Source organism: Elephantulus edwardii, unplaced genomic scaffold, assembly GCF_000299155.1.
Source record: "Elephantulus edwardii isolate Elephantulus edwardi_28Jun2011 unplaced genomic scaffold, EleEdw1.0 scaffold00267, whole genome shotgun sequence".
Lineage (NCBI taxonomy): Eukaryota > Metazoa > Chordata > Mammalia > Macroscelidea > Macroscelididae > Elephantulus > Elephantulus edwardii.
Window position 1 is genome coordinate 694941 of NW_006400017.1, and position 20768 is coordinate 715708.

The 20768-nt window shown below is 39.2% G+C and overlaps 1 protein-coding gene across 1 annotated transcript in view; it reads right to left on the reverse strand.

Moving 5' to 3' along the window:
- The window catches only part of ZZEF1 (zinc finger, ZZ-type with EF-hand domain 1), a 135385-nt gene that overhangs the window by 99400 nt on the left and 15217 nt on the right, over nucleotides 1-20768 (reverse strand). The window contains exons 2-4 of the mRNA XM_006899757.1: nucleotides 11012-11156; nucleotides 4194-4388; nucleotides 2112-2283 (exon numbers count right to left, since the gene is read on the reverse strand). Coding sequence (XP_006899819.1) covers nucleotides 2112-2283; nucleotides 4194-4388; nucleotides 11012-11156 — 512 coding nt within the window. The remainder of the gene's footprint in view (nucleotides 1-2111; nucleotides 2284-4193; nucleotides 4389-11011; nucleotides 11157-20768) is intronic.

Genomic DNA, 20768 nt, shown 5'->3' on the forward strand with positions numbered 1-20768 from the left:
ATAGTGACCCTATGTACAACAGCCCTAAACTCTGCTCTGTCCTGTGCCAATTGCACTCTCTCTGACACTCCCATCCCGATTACCCAAGTCACTGAATCAATCCACCTCACAGAGGGCCTTCCCCTCCTGCGCTGTCCCTCCACCCTCCCAAGCATGATGTCCTTCTCCAAGGACCTGTCTCTCCTCACAACATGTCCAAAGTACGTTAGATGAAGCCTCAGAATCCTTGCCTCCAAGGAGCCACCCGGTTTAAGCCTTTCCAGGACGAATCTGTTTGTTTTCCTAGCAGTCCAGGGTATTCTCAATACTCTTCTCCAGCACCACAGCTCAAAGGCATCAATTCTCCTTCTATGCTCCTTGGTCATTGTCCAACTCTCTGATGCATAACAAGTGACTGCGAAGACCATGGCCAGTATCAGATGTACCTTAGTCTCCAGAGAGACATTGCTCTTCAGTACTTTGGAGAGGTCCCTAACAGCAGACTTTCCCATGGCAATGAGCCTTTTACTTTCCTAGCTCCTAGTGCCAAGACTGTTGACTGTGGAGCCAAGCAAACTAAAGCTATGAACAATCTCAATCTCTTCATTATCCATCCTGATGCTGCCAATTGGTCCAGTAATGAGAATCTTTGTCTTCTTGACATTGAGCCTCAATCCATATTGGAGGCTGCAGTCCTTGACCCTCTGTAGCAGGTGCTTCAGGTCCTCTTCATTTTCAGCAAGCAGGTTGTGTCATCTAGCACTGTAAAATATTAGTCAATGGTGACCTCCTTTAAGAAAACCTGGTGCTACAACTAAGCACTTGGGCACTAACCAGAAGGCTTGATGTTCAGATCCACCCTGAGCTTCTGAAGAAAAAACTTGGCAATCAGCTTCCATAAAGATCACAGCCTTGTTGCGGGTAGGTGCCATCAAGTTAAGCATGACTTGAAGCAACCCCATGATAGCAGACCTGAGCCTCGGTCTCTTCTGTCCCATCCTCATGGTCTCTGTTATGTTCAAGTCCATGTGGCTGTCACCGTGTTAATCCATCTCAGTGAGAGTCTTTCACTCTTTCACTGTCCTTCCACTCTTTCTAGTATAATGTATCTCTCCAAGGATTGGTTCCTTCTCAAAAGAGGCCCAGAATAATTGAGAACTAGTTTCATCATTCTTGCCTCTAAGGAACACCCTTCTTTCTAACCACATTGTTTGTCCTTTTAGCAGTCTGTGAGATATTCAATAGGCTTCTCCAATACTAAATTCAAAGGCAACAATTCTTTCTTCTGTCATGTGTATTCATGACAACTTTGAGATACATAGGAAGCACATGAAAAGACCACGACTTAGGTCACTCACATCTTAGTCTTTAAATTGACACCTTGCTCTTTAGTACTTTGGAGAGGTTCTTGACAGACTTCCCCAAGGCAATACATCTTTTGATTTCTTAATTGCTGCTACCATGGGTGTTCACTGTAGATCCAAGTAACAACGTTGCCTTCTTGTCTATTCTGAAGAGGTAAGTCTTCCCCAGTCACATTCTGAGTGTCTTCCAACCTGAGGGACTCATCTTCTGGCATTATATCCAATAATGCTCTTCCATAGACCACGGAGTTTTCGAAGACCTGCTAGTTCAGATGTGGATGCTTCTGTACCTTAGTCTAGAAGCGCTGCTTAAAACCCATCCACCTTGGGTGACCCTGCTGGTATTGAAATACCAGAGGCATAGCTTCCAGTATCACAGCAACACATAAGCCACACAGTACAGCAAGCAGACAAGTGAGTGGTGGCATTACAACCAAGAAAACCTTAATGGGCAGTTACATGGAGTCTGATACACAGAGTCACTAGGAGCTGAAAAGAACCTAATATAATTTGTCCTTTAAAATAACAAAGAAATTAATTATTTGTGTTTCTGAATTTATGAGCCAGGTTAGCACAATTCATTTTACTTAAGGCATACATATTCACAGGTAGCTGCTCACCATAAGAAGCATGGGGTAGGGGGAACACCCCTGGTTTTAATGAAGTAGAAAACCCTCCAAAACGTAAAGTAATAATAATGCGCTTAAAGGGCAAGAGAAAGAAAGCAGGTCATTTTTGGACTTTCACTGGAGATCTGATGTCACCCACCGAATCCAGTGTGAGCGGGCACTGCCATCTGACTGCCAGTAGGATGACGTTTCTCCATTTGTCATCTTGTCAATATCTCCAGGGTTGGAGGACGTTTCTACATAAGCATAACATTTTGCTACTGACTTGAGTTTATCCATTTCTGGGCTCTGTGTTAAATCTCCAGGGCTTTCTGCAGGAAAAAACAGAGTTTATCAGGTAATCTCACAGAAATGTTTGCACTTTGATATTCAGAAAAACATGTATTTCTCAAAATTTCCTTTCAAAGAACCTACGTGTAAAGCAGAAACTGGCCAATGATTGCCTCATTATCCTATTAAAAGTGTAATACTTAAATCACCTGTTTAAAAAATTATGGAGATAATTTGGAAATTATGCCAAAAGAAGCAAATGTATCCTATAGCTTGAATTTGCATTTCTTTAATAGTAAGTGAGGCTTTTAAAGTCATTTGTTTGGAAGCTATTTGCATTTCTGAGTACAGCTTTGTCGTTTTTCATTTTCTACTGAGTCACTAGTCTAATTACTTTATGAGTATTTTTAATATATTACATAACATACACATAACTGAATACCAAAAAAAAACCCCTGCCATCGTCATGCAGTTTCCAAAGCTGTAAAGCTCTGCAGGAGACCACTCATCTTTCTCCAGAGTGACTGCTGCATTTGAACCAGCAACCTTTCAGTTAACAGTCTAACACATCATCCTCTAAGCCACTATACTAGTGCATATAAATTGTTTACTAAAAACCAGACACTGTTCTACGTATTTTGCATGTATGAATTTTATTTTTTATATTCATTCATTTCCTAGGTGAAAACCTAAGGCACAGAGAGTTAAATAACCACCCAGTGCCAGAGTTAGTAAAAAATTAAGCCAGTCAAAATATGCTACAAATATTTTGTTCTCTAGAATGTCATCTGTTTTAGCTTGTAATTTTTGCTGCAGAGAATTTTCATTTTCATGCAGTCTAATTTCTTCATTTTTCTTTTGTAGTTTCTGGGTTTCAGGTTTTGTTTAGAAAGGTTTTTTTATAAAGTGGAATTATTTTCTTTTCCATTTCTTTTATAATTTAACTTTCTGGGCCATCTGAAACTTATTTTAGTGAGCTCAAATGGAGTTTTATTGTTATCCAAATAGCTAATCTTTTGGTTAGTAGTCTTAACAGTTTGGACTTACATTTCTCAAATTTCAAAAGATTTCCAACAGTGCAACAATGAATGAATGAAAACCCAAAATCTCTGTAAATGTTCATTAAAACTAATAAAATTTAATAATAATAAAAAAAAATTTCCAAATATCTACAGTCAGTTTTCCTAACCTGATTTGTTGACTAATTCATCTTTCCATCTTGGTTTGTGATGCAAACTTTATCTGTAACTATATGTCCACATGGACTGATTCTATGAATCTGGATTCAATTACCTTCTATATATCAGTCTATTCATTTTATTAATTTCTATCGCTTTCACTAAATATGTTTATAGTGACAGACTTACTGGGTAGCTACTGTGCATCAAGGATAATGCTAAGGAAGATAAAAATCTCAAACTTGAAAAGGAGAGAGGCAAAATTCAAATAAATAAATAAATAACATAACAACTTTAGATAGTGATCGGGAGCTCTCTGGTGGCCTAGTGGGTAAAGAATTGTGCTGGCACTCAGCTTGAATCTACCAGGTGCTCCTTGGGAGAAAGATGGGCAATCTCCTTCCCTGCAATTTACAGCTTTTGAAAATGTACTGGAGGGTCAGCTTATAAGTCGGTCCTAACTTAACAGCAATGAGTTGTTATTGTTAGGCAGTGGTAAGGGCTACACAGACTTCGAAATCTGCAAAGGTGATGATGCACAGGACAGATGGTGGACTGAGGGACATGTGATTACACAGAATGATCAGGAAAGGTCTCCTTAAAGGTCAAAACTGAGCAGAGACTCAACGACAAAAGGAAGCGGGACGAGGGACAGAGGATGGGGGTAGAGGGAGACACAGGGATCCATTTTTACAAAGTATGTCCAGAAAAAAATACTAGTTTTTATAAAAATGGTATCGTATTTTTTGGAGGGGAAAACTCCCCATACATACCCTTTTCTTTCTGTACAAGTTGATCCAGAGAGTCCTTTAGAACAGAAGACCTCATGGTGCACATATTATTGCAGTGGTCCAGCATCGGGTAAGGGATAACTGTGCTGGCGATGCGATTGCGATGCAGGAAGCGAAGGATCATTGAAGAGTGAGCACTCAGACCCTCCTTGGACTCTGAAAATATGTCTGTGAAACCTAAGATGAACAAAACCCATTTTCAGTGTTTGAGGGAATATAACAAAATAGTTTCCACATCCTCACCCCGTGGTCTATGTATACTGGCTGAGTTACACGCAGATTTCTTAATTTTTTTTTCATTGTTTTACACTTTCTTCCTCCTACCCCTTGTTCCATACCATTGTCACACATAATGCATAATCACATATTCCTTTCAGTCCGTTCTTTCTCATCTATTCTAATTCAGTGTTCATGATAGAGCTACTCTTTCCCCATTCTCTTCCCTACTCCCCCATGTCTGTCCTATTTTATAACAGCAGTGTTATATGCAGAGTTTGTCCCTTAGTGAGATATTTCACTAGCATAATAGCCTTGAGGTTTCTCCATGTTGTGTAATGTTTTACAAGTTCATTGTTTTTCTAAGCTGCGTCATAATATTCCATTGTGTGAATGTACATTTCTATCCATTCATTTGCTAATGGGCACTTGGGTTTCTTCCATCTCTTTGCTACTGTGAATAACATAATAAACATGGATGTGCATAAAACTGTTTGAGTGTGGTTCTGGTTTCTTTAGGGTATATTCTCAATAACGGAACTGCTGGGTCAAACAGTATTTCTATTTCCAATTTTCTGAGAAAGTGCCATACTCCATTCCATAGTAGTTGTACCAGCTTATATTCCCACCAGCAGTGAATAAGAGTTTCAATTTCTCCACAATCTCACCAGCACTTGTTGTTTGCTACACTGTTGAACTTTGCTATTATTGCTGGGGACAAGCAGACTTTAATATTCAATGTTTTTTTTTTCCATGTTCATCATTTAAAAAGGTAAACACGTTCTTAAAAAATGAGCTGGTCCTTGATTTATAATGTATTTGAATTAGAATGAACCACATTTATGACTACTTGTTTTGGTGTTCTGGCAAGGGTAGGGAGGAGTTCATATGTCTTATCACTAGCAGTATGTACCACATACAGTATTGCAGCATATCATCTCCTGTGCTGTTATTCTCAGTCACTCTCAGATGTTTAAAGCCTGAGTTTACAAAGATATAGATAATAAAAGGTAGTAATAATAATAAAAACTTACTTAATAATTTCTTTTAATTAGACAGAATTTTAGAAGATTTAGAATAATGATTAATTTTTTCAGTCAGATCTTTAACAATTTATAAGTACTTAAATGCTGACTAGAAGCTTCCTGCAAAGAATATGGAACTCATGTATAGTTAAAAATACAGTTTTAGAGATTAGAGAGTAGAAGAATAATTTCTTTTATATGAAGCTTCATGTCAATGTTAACAATAAAACTATTAGTAATTAGCATATTACCACATTTTCTGATGGGATTTTACTGTCTATAAGAGGTTGTGTTTTTTTTGGGGGGTTCTTTTTACATTTTCTCATTTGGTCCTCACAAGATGGAGACAGGCACCACAGGTACTATTGTTGTTATGTGCTGTCAAGTCACCTGCGACTCATAGTGACCCTATGTACAACAGCCCTAAACCCTGCTCTATCCTGTGCCAGCCTTATCGTCTCTGACACACCTACCCCCATTACCTGTCACTCAATCAATCCATCTCATCAAGGGTCTTCCTCTCTTGTGCTGTCCCTCCACCCTCCCAAGCACGACATCCCTCTCCAAGGACTGGTCCCTCCTTGCAGTATGTCCAAAGTATGTCAGATGGAGCTTCAGAATCCTTGCCTCCAAGAAGCAGTCTGGTTTTGCTTCTCCAGGGCGAACCAGTTTGTTCTGCGAGCAGCCCATGGTATATTCTTCTCCAGCAGCACAGCTCAAAGGCATCAATTCTCCTTCTATCATCCCTAGTCATTGTGCAGCTTTCTGATGCATAGCATGTAACTGTGAAGTCTATGGCCTGAATCAGGTGAACCTTAGACTCCAGAATGACACTGTTGCCCTTCAGTACTTTGGAGAGGTCCCTGACAGCAGATTTTCCCAATCCATCTTTTTATTTTCTGGCTGCTGGCACCAAAGGTGTTGACTGTAGAGCAAAGTAAGCTGTAGCTTTTAATAATCTCAATCTTTACCAGCTACCTTGATGCTGTCAATTGGTCCAGTGGTGACAATCTTCATTTTCTTGATATTGAGCTTCAATCCACATTTAAGGCTGCAGTCCTTGACATTCTGCAGCAAGCGCTTCAGGTCTGCCTCAGTTTCAGCAGGCAATTTTGTGTCACCTGCATAACGCAGGTTGTGTCTTCCTCCAATCCTGATGCCACATTATTCCTCCTCACAGAGCCCAGTAGTTCCCTTGTTTTATAACTGAACAAAATTAAATTTTGGTCAAAAAAGAAGGGGCAGGATCAGGAATCCTCCTTGTCCCCCTTCAAGTATTCCTCCACCATCCGAGTTCTACCTCCCCACTGTGATGCCTCTGCAGCCTGCCCCACTGTCCATTCCTCTGGCCACTGCTCAAGCTCTGACTTTAACATCAACTTATACCTATTCAGACTTCCTCAGGCCTCTCTACGTACCATTAATCCAAATGAGTATGTAAACACACAAAGCAGGCCACACCTACCCTTGTTTAAAATTCCTAATAACTTACATAAATATGCTTTGAATTGAGATGGTCATAACCTCAAGAAATGCTTGGGGGAAGATAAACATGACTGATTTTTCCCAGAGCATAGATATATTCAAAGATCTGGGGAACTCTTTTTTACTTTATAATTAAACATAACATACATAATGAAAAGGTCATATACTATAATTGTACAGCTCTATGAATTTTCACAAACTAAACACATTTTAGTAAGCAATACCCAGATCAAGTCTATAGACGCTCCAAAGGAGAACTGCTTTTAATTATAAACACATCAGACAGAAGAATGAAACCATGCATTAATTTTTAAGATAAGATATAGGTCTAAGCAGACATTTTTCAATTGAAGAGTATTCTGGCTATGTTCCTCACCCAAACACTAGTCTGATTTCTGAAATCTCCAATATCTGTGTCATCCTTTTCCTTCTCCTTTTACAGCTACAGGCTTTTTCCCAGGGGACCTCTGCAGTAACACCCAAGTTGTTCATTTATGACACTGATGTTGCTGTACCAAGCTGCTCACATCGATGGAAAAAATAGACTGGTTATTGTGAAGGGAAAATGCTTTCCATACATTGAGCCAGGTAATGACTTGGGCAAAGGTATTTTCTCTTTTAAACATCTACACACTAATTCAGTAAGTTACAAAAGAAACAAGTTTTAGTGTCCATAAAGAATGACTAAATCACTGGATAGAAAGCTGGTGGGAGATAATATCACAACATGGGAAGGGACTGAAGAGAGGGGCTAAGACACTGAGGGGTCCCACCACAGAGGCCACAGCAGCTTACAAAGATCCAAGGATGTGACTAGCAGTTCTTTACAGTACGTTTTGATAAAGAAGTCAGACTGAACAAGTTCTAAGTCAGGAGCCTGCTAAGTAAGTGCTGTCGTATCTGGACCCTCAATCTTCTCAACCTAATCTCTCTCTCCTCACAGTCATCAGACATAACAGAGACATTGAGTACCCAAAAAAATCTCTTTAAGGTCCACAAATAAAGCTGCCTGATGCTAGGCACAATCTGGGAATTTCAAAGTGGGAGTCATATGTAAACTCTAAAACACATGTCATTTAAACATATTTTAAAGTGTATTTTTTTTACTTCCATAAGAGTAGGAAAAAATACACACAGATTACTGACAAAAATTACACAGTTAATCGAAACAACTATGAGATATCATCTCACCCCAGTAAGAACAGCAAAATTCAACAAAGCATCAAAGTACAAATGCTGGCAAGGTTGTGGAGAAACTGGAACCCTTATTCACTGTTGGTGGGAGTGTAAAATAGTGCAACCACCTAGAAGGCAATACGACACTTTCTAAAAAAGTTGGAAATAGAAATACCATTTGACCTAGCAATTCCACTATCGGGAATATACCCTAAAGATACCATAACTCTTACCCAAGCAGATATATGCACATGCATGTTTATTGCTACTTTGTTCGCAATAGCAAAGAGTTGGGGGAAAACCAAGTGCACATCAAGAAACGAATGGATAGATAAGCTGTGTTAAACTGACACAATGGAATATTATGCAGAACTGAAAAACAAAGAATTAATGAAATATATAGACTGGGTGACCATGGAGGACATTATGCTGAGTGAAATATCTCAGTCACAAAAAGGTAAATACTGCATAATGTCATTGTTACGGGACAGAACTGATATGGGGGCTGGGGGGAAACTATGGAAAGAGGGGGTAAATAATGTAGACAGCATTGAAACAGACGAGGGAGAGAACTGTATAAAAGGAACATATGATTAGGTATTATTGGCATGACAAGAGTGCAGAATAAGAGCTGCATAGTTAAATGAACTGGTGCAGGGAGACTGTATAACAATGAAAGAATTTTTTTTTCCCCAAAGGAAATAAGCTAACTGGAGAAGGGAGGGGAGACAGGAAGGAAAATGTGAAATAATGAATGACTAGAAATCCAAGTTCTCTATAAACTTTCATTAAAATCTCAATAATTTTTTTAAAAAATTACAGAGACAATTTAATGAAGAATGAAAACATGCATTCTTCACTAAGATACAGAAATTATCTGTCCCTAAATAAAAATATTGCTCATCGGCAAGCCATAATGGTCAAGAGCAATTAGGTTTATACTGATGTATCTATCAACTCTGTTTTGCCTTCACTGCTGTCCTAGCTATGCTAAGTATCATATAACCTAAGTACACAGACTACAAAAGCAAGGATGTCACTTTGGTACTAAGGTATGCCTGACCACAGCCATGGTATTTTCAGTGGCTTCATGTGCATATGAAGAGATGGACTGAATGAAAAAGGAAGAATGAAGAAGAGTTATGGTGCTGATGAAGGGTACTGAATATACTATGGACTTCCAAAAGAATAAATAAATCTGTCTTGGACGAAGTGTAGTCAGAATGTTCCTTAGAAGTGATTAGGTATTATTGTTGGGAGCTCTGGTGGCCTAATGGCAAGAAGCTACACTACAATCCCAGAGGAACACAGTTCGAACCCACCAGATGCTCTGCTGGAGAAGGAGGGACAATCTCCTCCTGTATCAGTCAGATCCAATTTGACTGTACATAATAAAATAAAATTAAAAAAAAAAAAGAAGTGATTAGGTATTATTGTCATGACAGGAGTCCAGAATGAAGGCTGCATAGTGGAATGGACTTAGGGGGAGGGACTGTATAACAATGAAAGAAATTTTCTTATACTTTTCAAAGAAAAGAGTGAACTGGGGAGGGAGAGGGGGGCAGGGAGAAAAGAGCAACAGTGAATGAATGGAAATCCAAAGTCTCTGTACACTTTCATTAAAATTAATTTTTTTAAAAAGTGAAGATTTCATCTCATATACTCTGGAAATGTTATCAGGACTCTGGAAAAAGGTATCATTCTGTGATAAGTCATTGAAAAAGGTTAGCATACACAGTGGAAGGTCGGGGGGGGGGGAAGTGAAGACCCCCACAACAAGATGGCTTAACCCTATGTCCCAACAATGGGTTTAAGCACAACAGAGATAGTGCGGATGACGCAGGACCAGGCAGCATTTCTTTCTATTATCACTGTGGGTTGGGGCCAAGCCCACATCACCTAACAACAAAACAGAGCAGGAGCAGCTCTTCTCTATGATAAATGGACATTAATGTGATGATGTGCAGTGCGCTTTTCCTTTCAGGCACAACTGTTTCCTTGCTAGGAGGGGGGAAACAAATCCACGTATATTACATTTCTGCCTTTACATTAGTGTGAGACTCCAAAAGCAATCACACATAAAAACACAGGCCATATTTACCTATATGCATACTGTAGTACAATAAGTTCTCAGATGACAAATGTTGCCTACTTGCCCTTTAATGTTATGTAAGTTTGCCTTCATTTAGAAAGAAATTCTTCGATTCTTACATACAATAAATTCATCAAAATAATTTGCTGCCAGTGCAGCTTGTAAATTACTGAAGAGTCTTCTAGTCTTTTCTTGCATTAAATAAATGTGTGCACCTGTTCCAATTACCTACAAAATCTGACTTAAAGATGTACTTGAGTGAATCTCATTTATAGCTCAAGGACTGTCTATCTGTAGAAGCAGTGCTAAATTTCAAACTATTTTTATCTTCTTTAAATCTTAGAGGAAAGCATTATAAAAAAAATAAATATTTACTGAATGCCAACCCACATAGCCAAAAACATGCAAAATGTGAGGGCAGAGTAAAAATGAGTGAAAAGTTCTCTTTCTTCATGAAGCTCAAAGCATAGGGGTGAAGACAGACATGAGTAGTTGATTAATTTCACTTGTAACATGTTGCAAAAAAACCCCAGCAGGATGCTAAGAGAAAGTACAACAGGGGCCAGGGAAGAATTCTTGAGAGTGAAATAAAAAAATTTACTAAGGAAAGTCCCACGACCAGGGTTCATTAAAAGTGGAAGAACTGCTCAGCCATCAACGTATTAAGGAACAAAACAGATGATTACCTTGAACATTACATGCCTAATGAATCCTGTTTTGGTGGAACGGTTTATTTCACGATGTCCACAGTTTACAACCTAATTACAACCCAAAGCACAACAAAGTTCCGCCTTTGGCACTGTTACCTGGAACAAGAGAGCAGGCTTGCAGTTGTCTGATAATGTGACTTAGCTCCCCCTGAAGATTAGCTCCACTGGAATTCTTGAGAGCCTCCAGCATGTTCTCAGCATCAACTGTGCCATCGCCCTCGGCATCAAATTGTGCAAAGGCCTACAAAAGAAGAGGTGCAAGAAAGGCAGATCTTTACTAAAAAGGATAAGGCTCTTCTAAATCTTGGGATCTTTTTAATAACTCAAGACAAATAACAAATAAATATATATTCATATATGTATGTATAGAGACCTCTGGTGACTTACTTAGTGGTAAAGAACTGCACTGCCAACGCCAAGTACATAGTTCAAATCCACCTGCTGATAAAGGCAACCTCCTCCTACACAATTTACTGCTTTTGAAAATCCTGGTTAGCTATGGGTCAGTTCCAACTCAGTGGTACATAACAACAATAACATATACATGTACACATAAGAGAAGGTACATTAGGGGCATAGAAAGCTATATATTTAGTCATAAATCATTTAATGTCCATGAGCGCAAGAGAGGAAGACCCTCGATGAGATGGACTGATTCAGTGACTGGGGTAATGGGGGTAAGTGTGTCAGAGACAAGATTTGTACAGGACAGAGCAGGGTTTAGGGCTATTGTACATAGGATCGTTACAAGTCGCAGGTGACTCCACAGCAAATCACAACAACAACAACATTTTATTAAATATGGCAGAATGTGATTTGGATCTTATATGAACACCATATCACAGTATATGTACTGACTGCACCATTATGCACCTAATAGTATAACTGTTTTGTATACAAGAGACATGAGGCACATTATCTGTGGGATGCTGTGGCATTCAGTATACCTGGTTATATCTACTATGGCCCATCCTCCTATCAGGATTTTTGAACTCTATTATACCCTTACAGGATGACAGACATAAATTCAGTGTTGTGTAAGTGACTCTGCATTGTGCATGACTCTGTGTGTGTGCATTCTGTTTCAGGGAAAGAGTCTCCAGATAATCATTCAAAAAATAAACAAATTCAAGAGAGGAGCTCACTATCCTTTACTGAATGTAAGTATGCTAATACACATGGGCAAATAATTTGGGGGGAGTTTATCACCCATATGGGCAAATAAGTTTATCATCTCATCTCTCCTCTTAGAAAGTAACCCTTCCTCCCAAAATAAACTCAGAAGAATGCATCTGCTCCAAGATTTTTCAGCTGCGTGCAAAGTGACAAGTATAGAGCTAGTACTGGGGGTGGAGAATTGACATGGAATAGCATAAGATTTAGCTAAACTTTTTCCTTTTAATCAATCCTCAGACACAAACACTAACCGTTTATTTACCTCACAGCCCCGTTGCCACTAACCCTGAGCTGTAATCTAGTTTATCCCTGTCTGTGCTGGGCAAAGTATAGAATTTGGTTTGAATGACCTCTGTCACTAACTGGCTCTGTGACCTTACATGTTCCTTTACAAGCCTTAGCCAGCTGATCTGAAAATGAAGCAAATACTACCATACTCACTGTCTGAACTGAAAAAATGTACAGAGTTCAATATAATGAAAGCACAACAGCAATGCAAACAGAGTTCCTCTTCTCCTGCCTCTGTTCTAGCCTGCAATGTCACTTCGTCTCCCTGACCTCATTCCCTCTGTCCTACAAGACTTTCCTCACTTACCAACTGCCCTCTCTCACCAACAGCTTCCTCCTGCTAATACATTTCCTAACAGATCTCCTCACCATGACAGACTGCAGGATCTCTCTGTCTTCTTTTCTAAACAATCTTCTCTTTTCCTCTCAATGCCTGGCCTTTAACTTCCTTCTTCATGAAGTATAGAAATGTCCTACTGAGGCTTATGGCTGACAAACACTCCCACTTCTACTACAAACTCCTAAACAATTCAATGTTTAATAGGGGGAAATACAAATTCCTGTACTGGGGTCCAAAAACGATGGGCAAGTTTGTCTGGAGTAGCAGCTGGTGGATTCGAACCACTCATCTTTGCTTTAGTAGATCTGGTTCCCCCGAAAGCTCCTTTGTCTGTCCAATGAGGGATACAGATGGATTGAGAGGCATTAGGAAGGAATACCTATCCTTTTCCTCAAGGTTGTGATACAACAATCATGAAGAATGCTCTGGGTGTGTTAGTGAACAAATACATTCATTATCCTCCCCTCCCTCAAGGAGCTCTGGTGACTTAGTGGTATGGAGTTGCACTCTCAACCCAAAGGAACATGGTTTTGAATACACCAGATACACCACAGAAGAAAGCTGGGCAATCTCTTCCTGTATGAATTGCTGCCTCTGAAAACCCGCTCAAGGGTCAGCTATGGGGCAGTTCCAACTCAATGGCACTCAACCACCACCACCACTCCCCCCTCACAAAATCCTGCATTACAGGAAAGTGTTATACAGGAATTTTCTTTTTAAAAGTATAAACACAGACAAAGGGAATAGAAGAGGATGTAACATAACAGTAGCATAACTTTGGAAGCTAAGGAACAGATGGATGAACAGTAATCAAGTTAGCTGACGAAGAAGCTAGTCTTAAACTGGCAGTGGGCAAAGGTAAACAGCAAGATGACTTACATTACAGAACTCCCCAGGAGATGTAGGAAGCGGTTGGCAACAGGTACTGCTGAAAGTGGAGGTGAGGACTGAATGAAAGTCTATTTTTTTTACATCACAGCAGACAGGATAAATGCTGTTCTTAAGGAATCACTTGAGTTTTTCAAGGGCAGCTGGTTGATAACAGTATTCTATGTAATTTTTAAAAATATTGTTAGGTTTTATAAAGATAAAATATCCACAGATTAAAAGATGATGTGTCAAGATTTCTTCCAAAATTACAGGAATGGAATGAGAAGGAAATAAATAAAGGTTTAGAGGAAATAAGTTTGGCTGTCGTGATTGCTGAACTGGCTGTTGGCTAAGTGAGAGTCGATTCTACTCTTCCCTCTATTTTCTTATGTTTAAAATCTTCTATTTAGGCAAAGGACACACTGACAAAGGAGATTAATCAGAACTGGCTTTGACAAGCACTGTGGCAATTGGACAATTAAAACAGACATTCAGGCGGGGGAAGAAGAACGAACTGGGGAGGAGGGTAGAGAAAACAGTGCAACAATGAATGAATGAGAACCCAAAATCTCTGTAAATGTTCATTAAAACTAATAAAAATTTAATAATAATTTTAAAAAAATCTATTTAAAAATAATAGATTATTAAACCTATTAAAAGACAGGCGTTTGGAATCCACCAGCTGCTCTGCAGGAGAGAGATGCACAATTCCCTCTTGTATGATTTACTGCCTCTGAAAGCCTGTTGGAGGGTCAAGTATAAGGCGATTCGGACTCAACAGCACATAACATTAAAAAATAAAAGCAAACAGCCTTCTAGATTCTCTACCCAATCTTGGCAGAAGCCTTGGGGTTCGTTTGCTACAAAAAACAGTATGGAGTCTCAGAAGCACAGCAAAAAGTGAGAAAACAACATTGAAAACCGGGATTGTGTTAACATGCAAAGGATGAAGATACAATCTTCCATTCTCCCTGAATGATGGTGTCCACTCTCACTTACACCCACTCTCACTCATACTCGTTAGTCAGAGACTGAAAGAATCTTCTCCAAGGAACCTGAACAGCCCATGAAAAGGGCCTCCAGATGCTGGCACTGGCTCTCTCCCATGTGACGGTCCAGCCACTCACCTCACAGTGAGGGTCACTGTCCATAAACACAGGCCAAGCACATAGGACAGCCAACTTTTCAGTCCTCCACTCTTTAATATTGACAAAGATAACTGGCATTTGAGAAAAATCTTAAAACAGAGAAAAAGCAACTTGGAGGAGATAAAAGAGTTTGTAGGGAGAAAAATCTCAAAAGGAATATCACTATCTTCAGAGAACACACTTTGAAAGATATTTTAAATACTATTTTTATTAATGTATAAAATTTACCTTGTATAACTGAATGGATATATTTTTAGAGTTATAGGACGATGGACACTACCAAATAAAAAGAGAAAATGATTGCAGTCATTAAATAATGTAATAGCAATTACATAAAATGACACCTGGAAAACATTTTTTAAACTCTTGAAAATTAGAAATATGTGAAAATCTGAGAAACCAGTTGGAAGATAAAGCCACCTAAATAGCCCCAAAAGTTGAATTAAAAAATACAAAGTAATGGAAGCCAGAAGAAACAAGAGACCAATTCAGCAGGCCCAACATTCAACCACCAGGAGTTCCTGCAGCAGTGAGCACAGAATACAGAAGACAATATTGATTGTGACTAAGACAATTACCAAAAAATGAAAGGTTTGTGATCGAAAGGGCTGAATGTAAGGGACAAGAGAGTATCATAACAACACATCCAAACATTTCATGGGAAGAGAAGTTCCCACTTCCAAGAAGAAAGTTTCACACACAAAAAAAGAGAAGGGTCAGAGTGGGACTAGATGTCAGCAGTTTTGCTGGAAGCAGACAGTGCCTTTAATGCTCTGAGTGGATTCCTTCAAACCCAAAGTCTACAAGTCAGCAAAACCACCATCAACTTCAAGAGCACAGGACATTCTCCAACATGCAAGGCTCTCAGATGTGAATTACTGACCATGACCCTTTCAGAATGAAGGGGTGTAGGAGGAGAGAGGAAGCAACCAAGAGAGAAAGTAAATCCCAAGGATGATGGAGATTCCAAGAGGAATCTTGTGCAGTAGATCCACTGAGTGAAGCAGGACACTGGGTCTGAGAAACAGATCCCTGGGAAGATGAAACAGAATACTTATGTGTTTGAACATAATGAATGTTTATGTTAAAAAGTATTTAGCTAACTAACTCATGGAGAATATAGGATACTTTAATAACAAAACAGAGATAACTAAGTAAAATTAAAGTCTCATCTTCCAGTGTGGAAATTACATGGATAAATGCTAAAATTGAACAGTCACAAAGTAGTAATGTAAGTATGTTATTTTGCAATATAAAGGCAAATATGAAAGAATGGACTAAAGAGTTTAAAATTAATTATTCTTGGGAAGTGACTGTTCATGTTCTTGGAAATGGTAGGACAGCAGGGAACCACTGTATTTATTAATAAATTTTGTGTGCTCTATTACTACTTGTATGTATTATGTTCTTATTGTGTATCATTGAGTTGGAAACAAACCATAACTGACCCTCTGGCAGGTTTTCAGAGGCATGAAATTTTCCATCCTTCTGCTGGGGAGCAGCTAGTTGATTTGAACCATGTGCCTTTGGGATCGTAGCACAGCTTTTTGCCACGGCCACCAGTGGTCACATGTATATATGTATGTATGCTGTTGTTAAAGTGTCGTCGAGTCATAGGCGGCTCATAGCAACCCTATGAATGAAAGACCTGAACACTTGTATGACTTTCATTGTTTCTCCAAGTTCACAGCATTTCTGGAGGCAAGCTGTTTTGGAAGTGGATGGCATTCCTGCTTTCAAGCTTGTCTTAATCAGGGAGATCCACCAAACACTGTCCACCATGGGTGACTATATTATAGCATTTCACACACCAGTGTCACAGTATTCAGCATCACAGCAACAACGAGTTACCTCTGTATAGCAAATGTACAGACCAGTGCTATACCACCTAAAATGTTTGACCAAAAAACAATTAAAACCAGGCCTGAGTGACACATATTAAAATCACCCACCTTTGGCTTGGTAGCATCACTTTCTGTCCACTAAACCAATTGAGCTCTCCAACTACCTTAATTGCAAACCAATGGTCTTGCAAATCATCAATAGCTGTGGGACCAATATAAGAAAGTGCTTTCCACACTGTGAGAGAGGGTGATGGAGAGAGGGTGAAGAGACTGTGGAAAACTGTAATCAGAGGAACCTTGGAGATGGAGCCATAGTCACAGGTTTTGCTTGCTGAATGACTGAAGGGAAAGCTGACTTGTAATTGTTCGGTAAAAGTTTGCTAGATGATTAAGGAAACTAGAGGCTTTTTGCTTTTGGGCTGCTGAGCTAAACCTGGACTTTCATTAACTGAGGAACTGTGTCACATGTATGTATAATGGATAAAAGTACTTTTTAAAAAAATATTTCAAGCACAAAATGAACTAGATAAGTGATTTAAACTCCAAGGGAATGGGAATCAGTGTAATACTTTGTTCTCTTAAAAAAATGTTTACACGCACTGCCTATATAAGCTAGAAGCAGATATTTCTGGGATAGTTGGATAAATGCAAATACGAAGTGAGTTTTGAATTAAACAGAAATAAACTGACATAGAAAGGTGAAGATGATTAACTGGAAAAAAGCAGTTTACACAAGAATATTAGAGAATGATTTTACATTAATGTAAAACAAAATATGCATTTCCCACATCAAAATGACACATAGGTGCATGTATGAGGCACTTACTGAAGAAGAACAATGACTACAGTCTTCAATACATGTTACATGTTAACAAAAAGGAACAAAAATCCTCACCACTAGACCAACAAGAACATCATGATAGATGGAGAAAATATTAAAGTTGTCAATGATTTCATTTTACTTGGATCCACAACCAACACTTACAGTTAACAGAAGTCAAGAAATCAAAAGATGTGCTGCAAAGTGCTAAAGAGCAAAGATGTCAGTTTAAAGACTGAAGTGTGCCTGATCAAAGCCATGGTATACTCAGTTTCTTTCTATGCATCTCAAAGTTGGACAATGAATAAAAATGAAATAAGAATCAATGTCTTTGAATTATGATACTGGAGAAGAGTACTAAATACCCCATGGACTGACAGAGAACAAACAAAAGTGCTCTGGAGGTGTGTAACCAGGGACTCTCGGGGGGGAAAATGGTGAAACATCTTTTCACATACATCAGGCATTTTAAGAGGCACCTTTGGAAAAAGGTATCATGTTGGGAAAGGTGAAGAGAAAGAGAAGACCCTCAAAAAGATGAACTGGCACAGTGATTAAGTTATTACCTGGAGCACTTACTAATTCTAGTGAGTAATTTCACATGTGAAATACCATTTCAAAGTGTCCTGGTGTCACAATGATTGAAGCACTTAATTCACAACCAGAAGAAAGCTAAAGCCAGCTGTTTCCATTAAAGACTTGGAAACACCACAAAGCAATTCTACTCTGTCTTACAGCATCACTATGAGAAAAATAGACCTGACAGCAAAGCGTTTTGGTTTTTATATCATTTATTCTTTCTAACAGTAATAGCACTTAATCTTTTACCTTCTCCATTTCATAGTGGCATGAAGAGGTCAGGTGACTTGCTAGGTCACATAATATTTGAATCTACTGCTCCAAAGCTCAAGTTCTTCACCACCTTTTGACCAGATATGGGAGCTCTAGTGGTGTAGCCCATAGGCAGTTGCACTGCTAACCTTAAAGACTGCGTTTCTCCGGTGATTCGAATCCACTAGCAGCAATGAGAAAGAATGTTCAACAATCTCCATCTGTGAGATTTACAGTGTCCAAAACCCTGCTGGAAGGTTAGTTATGGTTTGTTCTGATTTGAAAGCAATTAGATGATTTGACCAGAGAACCTCTGGGATTCTCTGTGGTCTGGGCACTAGGTCCTTGAAATCTTTCCGAGTGGCATCACTTACTCTCATTTATAAAAGCTGTCCTTAGCACCTCTTGCCCTTCAACTAACTTTGAAAGTGAGGCTTGCTCTTCTGAATCTAAAAACAGCACTCAGGTCTGATAGCCACCAAAGCTTTTTGCCTTTCAGGTTCTACAAGCACCTCCAGTGCAGTATGGCTCTCAATTTCCCACACTTCTCCCATTATTTGTCAGTAAAAATTCTATATAAGCAAGCCATAAAACCAGGATAATTTTGCTATTTTTAGCATATTTTTCTGATGTGTTAATTAAATAATAAAAAATAATTTTCAAGCAAACAAAAAAAAAGACATTCTGGCTGGGGGAGCAGGGAAGGAAAATGAACAGCTAACAGCTTCACTAAATAAATATGTGATTCTCCTAACACTCAAATTATATTTAAGATAAAATATTCAGGCTTTATGCTGAACTGACAGATGTGTTTTACACGTATTTTTAGAATAAAAAAGAAGAGAGAAATGTTAAAGCTTTAAAAATCTAACAACACTTTTCATCCAGCTTGCTTCACAAAGATTTCTGCAGAACTCATTTTGCCCAAACATACTGCCACTGAGTTCATTATGACTCGTAGGGCAGATCAGAACTGTTCCACGGAGTTTCTGAGGCTTAAATCTTTACAGATGTAAGGCAGATTGTCTCATATTTCCGAGTAGCCAGTAGGCTCAAACTGTCAGTCTTTCAGGTAGCAGCCCAATGATTAATCCACCATGACATCAGGACTCCTTCAACATCTGATAAATAGCCATGATGCACCCAACCATGTGCTGGGCTCTGGGGATATAAAGACAAACAGGAAGTAGTCCTGCTTCTCCAAAAGCTTCACAGGCTAGGAAGACACAGATCTGCAAACCAAGTGCTTTAATTACAATACAAGTAGTAGCATAATGAACTGTAATGGGTGCTGTGTATACATACTCTTAACAAAAACACATTTTTAAAAACCTAAAGCAACTGTGATGGCTTTTATTAATTGCTCTATAGTTGAAGAGATGGGGCAGGACAGAGCAAAATTTTTGTTGTTCACAGGGTAGCTATGATTCGTAGTTGACCTGACAGTACCTTACAAGAACAACAGGCCAGAGTTCTAAGCACTTCAAATGAATTATCTCATAGATTCTACAACAACCTTAAAGGCAGGTCATAGCAATACTCTAAATTTACTCATGAAGGAAATATTATGGTTTCTTTTGTTCAAGATCACAAAATTAGTTTTGAGAAGGGACAGAATTTGACTGTGAATCCTAGTCTGGCTGATTCAAGAACCCACACTTAATCTACCACGCTAAGAATGCTAAGGCCCAGATGAAGAAGTGCTAAACTCCTGAAGACAAGTGAGGGACATCCAAAGAACACCTAGAGAAAAAGACTCCTGAACTGAGTTAGCTCTGGTGGCCTAGCGGTAAGGAACTGTGCTGCTAATCCAAAGGCAGGCAGTTCAAATCTACTAGCTGCTTTGTGGGTAAAAGATGGGCAATCCCCTCTCCTGCAATGTATAGCTTCTGAAAACCAGCTGGAGGGTCAGCTAGGAGTCAATTCTGACTTGAGAGCGCATAATCATAAGCATCCATAAGCTAATGAAGAAGGGAAGGCCCCCCAGGTAGCAGAGACACAGAAGGTGAGCACAGAAATGAGCACCCAATAGATGGTGAGAACTGTAATCTGCTAATGGGGCCACAAAGGAGGCTGGAGCAGTGGATGAACAGAAGGTTAGAGTCTTTTAAAGAGCCTGGCACTAGATTAAAAAGCTAGATCTCTCCTAAGGTCACCATGGGACCAAGGGAGAACACTAAGGGTGGAAGTGGCTGATTAGCCTACATCTATACAAGTTCTCGTAATAGAAGGGGTCAACAAGTTTCTTAAACTATGGACTTTTGTCCATATTTTGTCTGAGCCCCTTCTCCAGGGTTTCTGCTTATATACATCAATGATGAGGAATGCATGCCCTCTGTTTAGTTTTGACAGCAAAAACTCTTTCCCCCACAATGAATGGAAACGGACCAAGAGGCAGTTGTCAGAACAGAGCAAGGAGACACTAAATGGTTCAAAATCAAGAAGGGGGTCCATCAGGGATGTATTCTGTCTCCATACCTTTTCAATCTGTATGCAGAACAGATCATCCGAGATGCTGGGCTGCATGAGGAGGAAT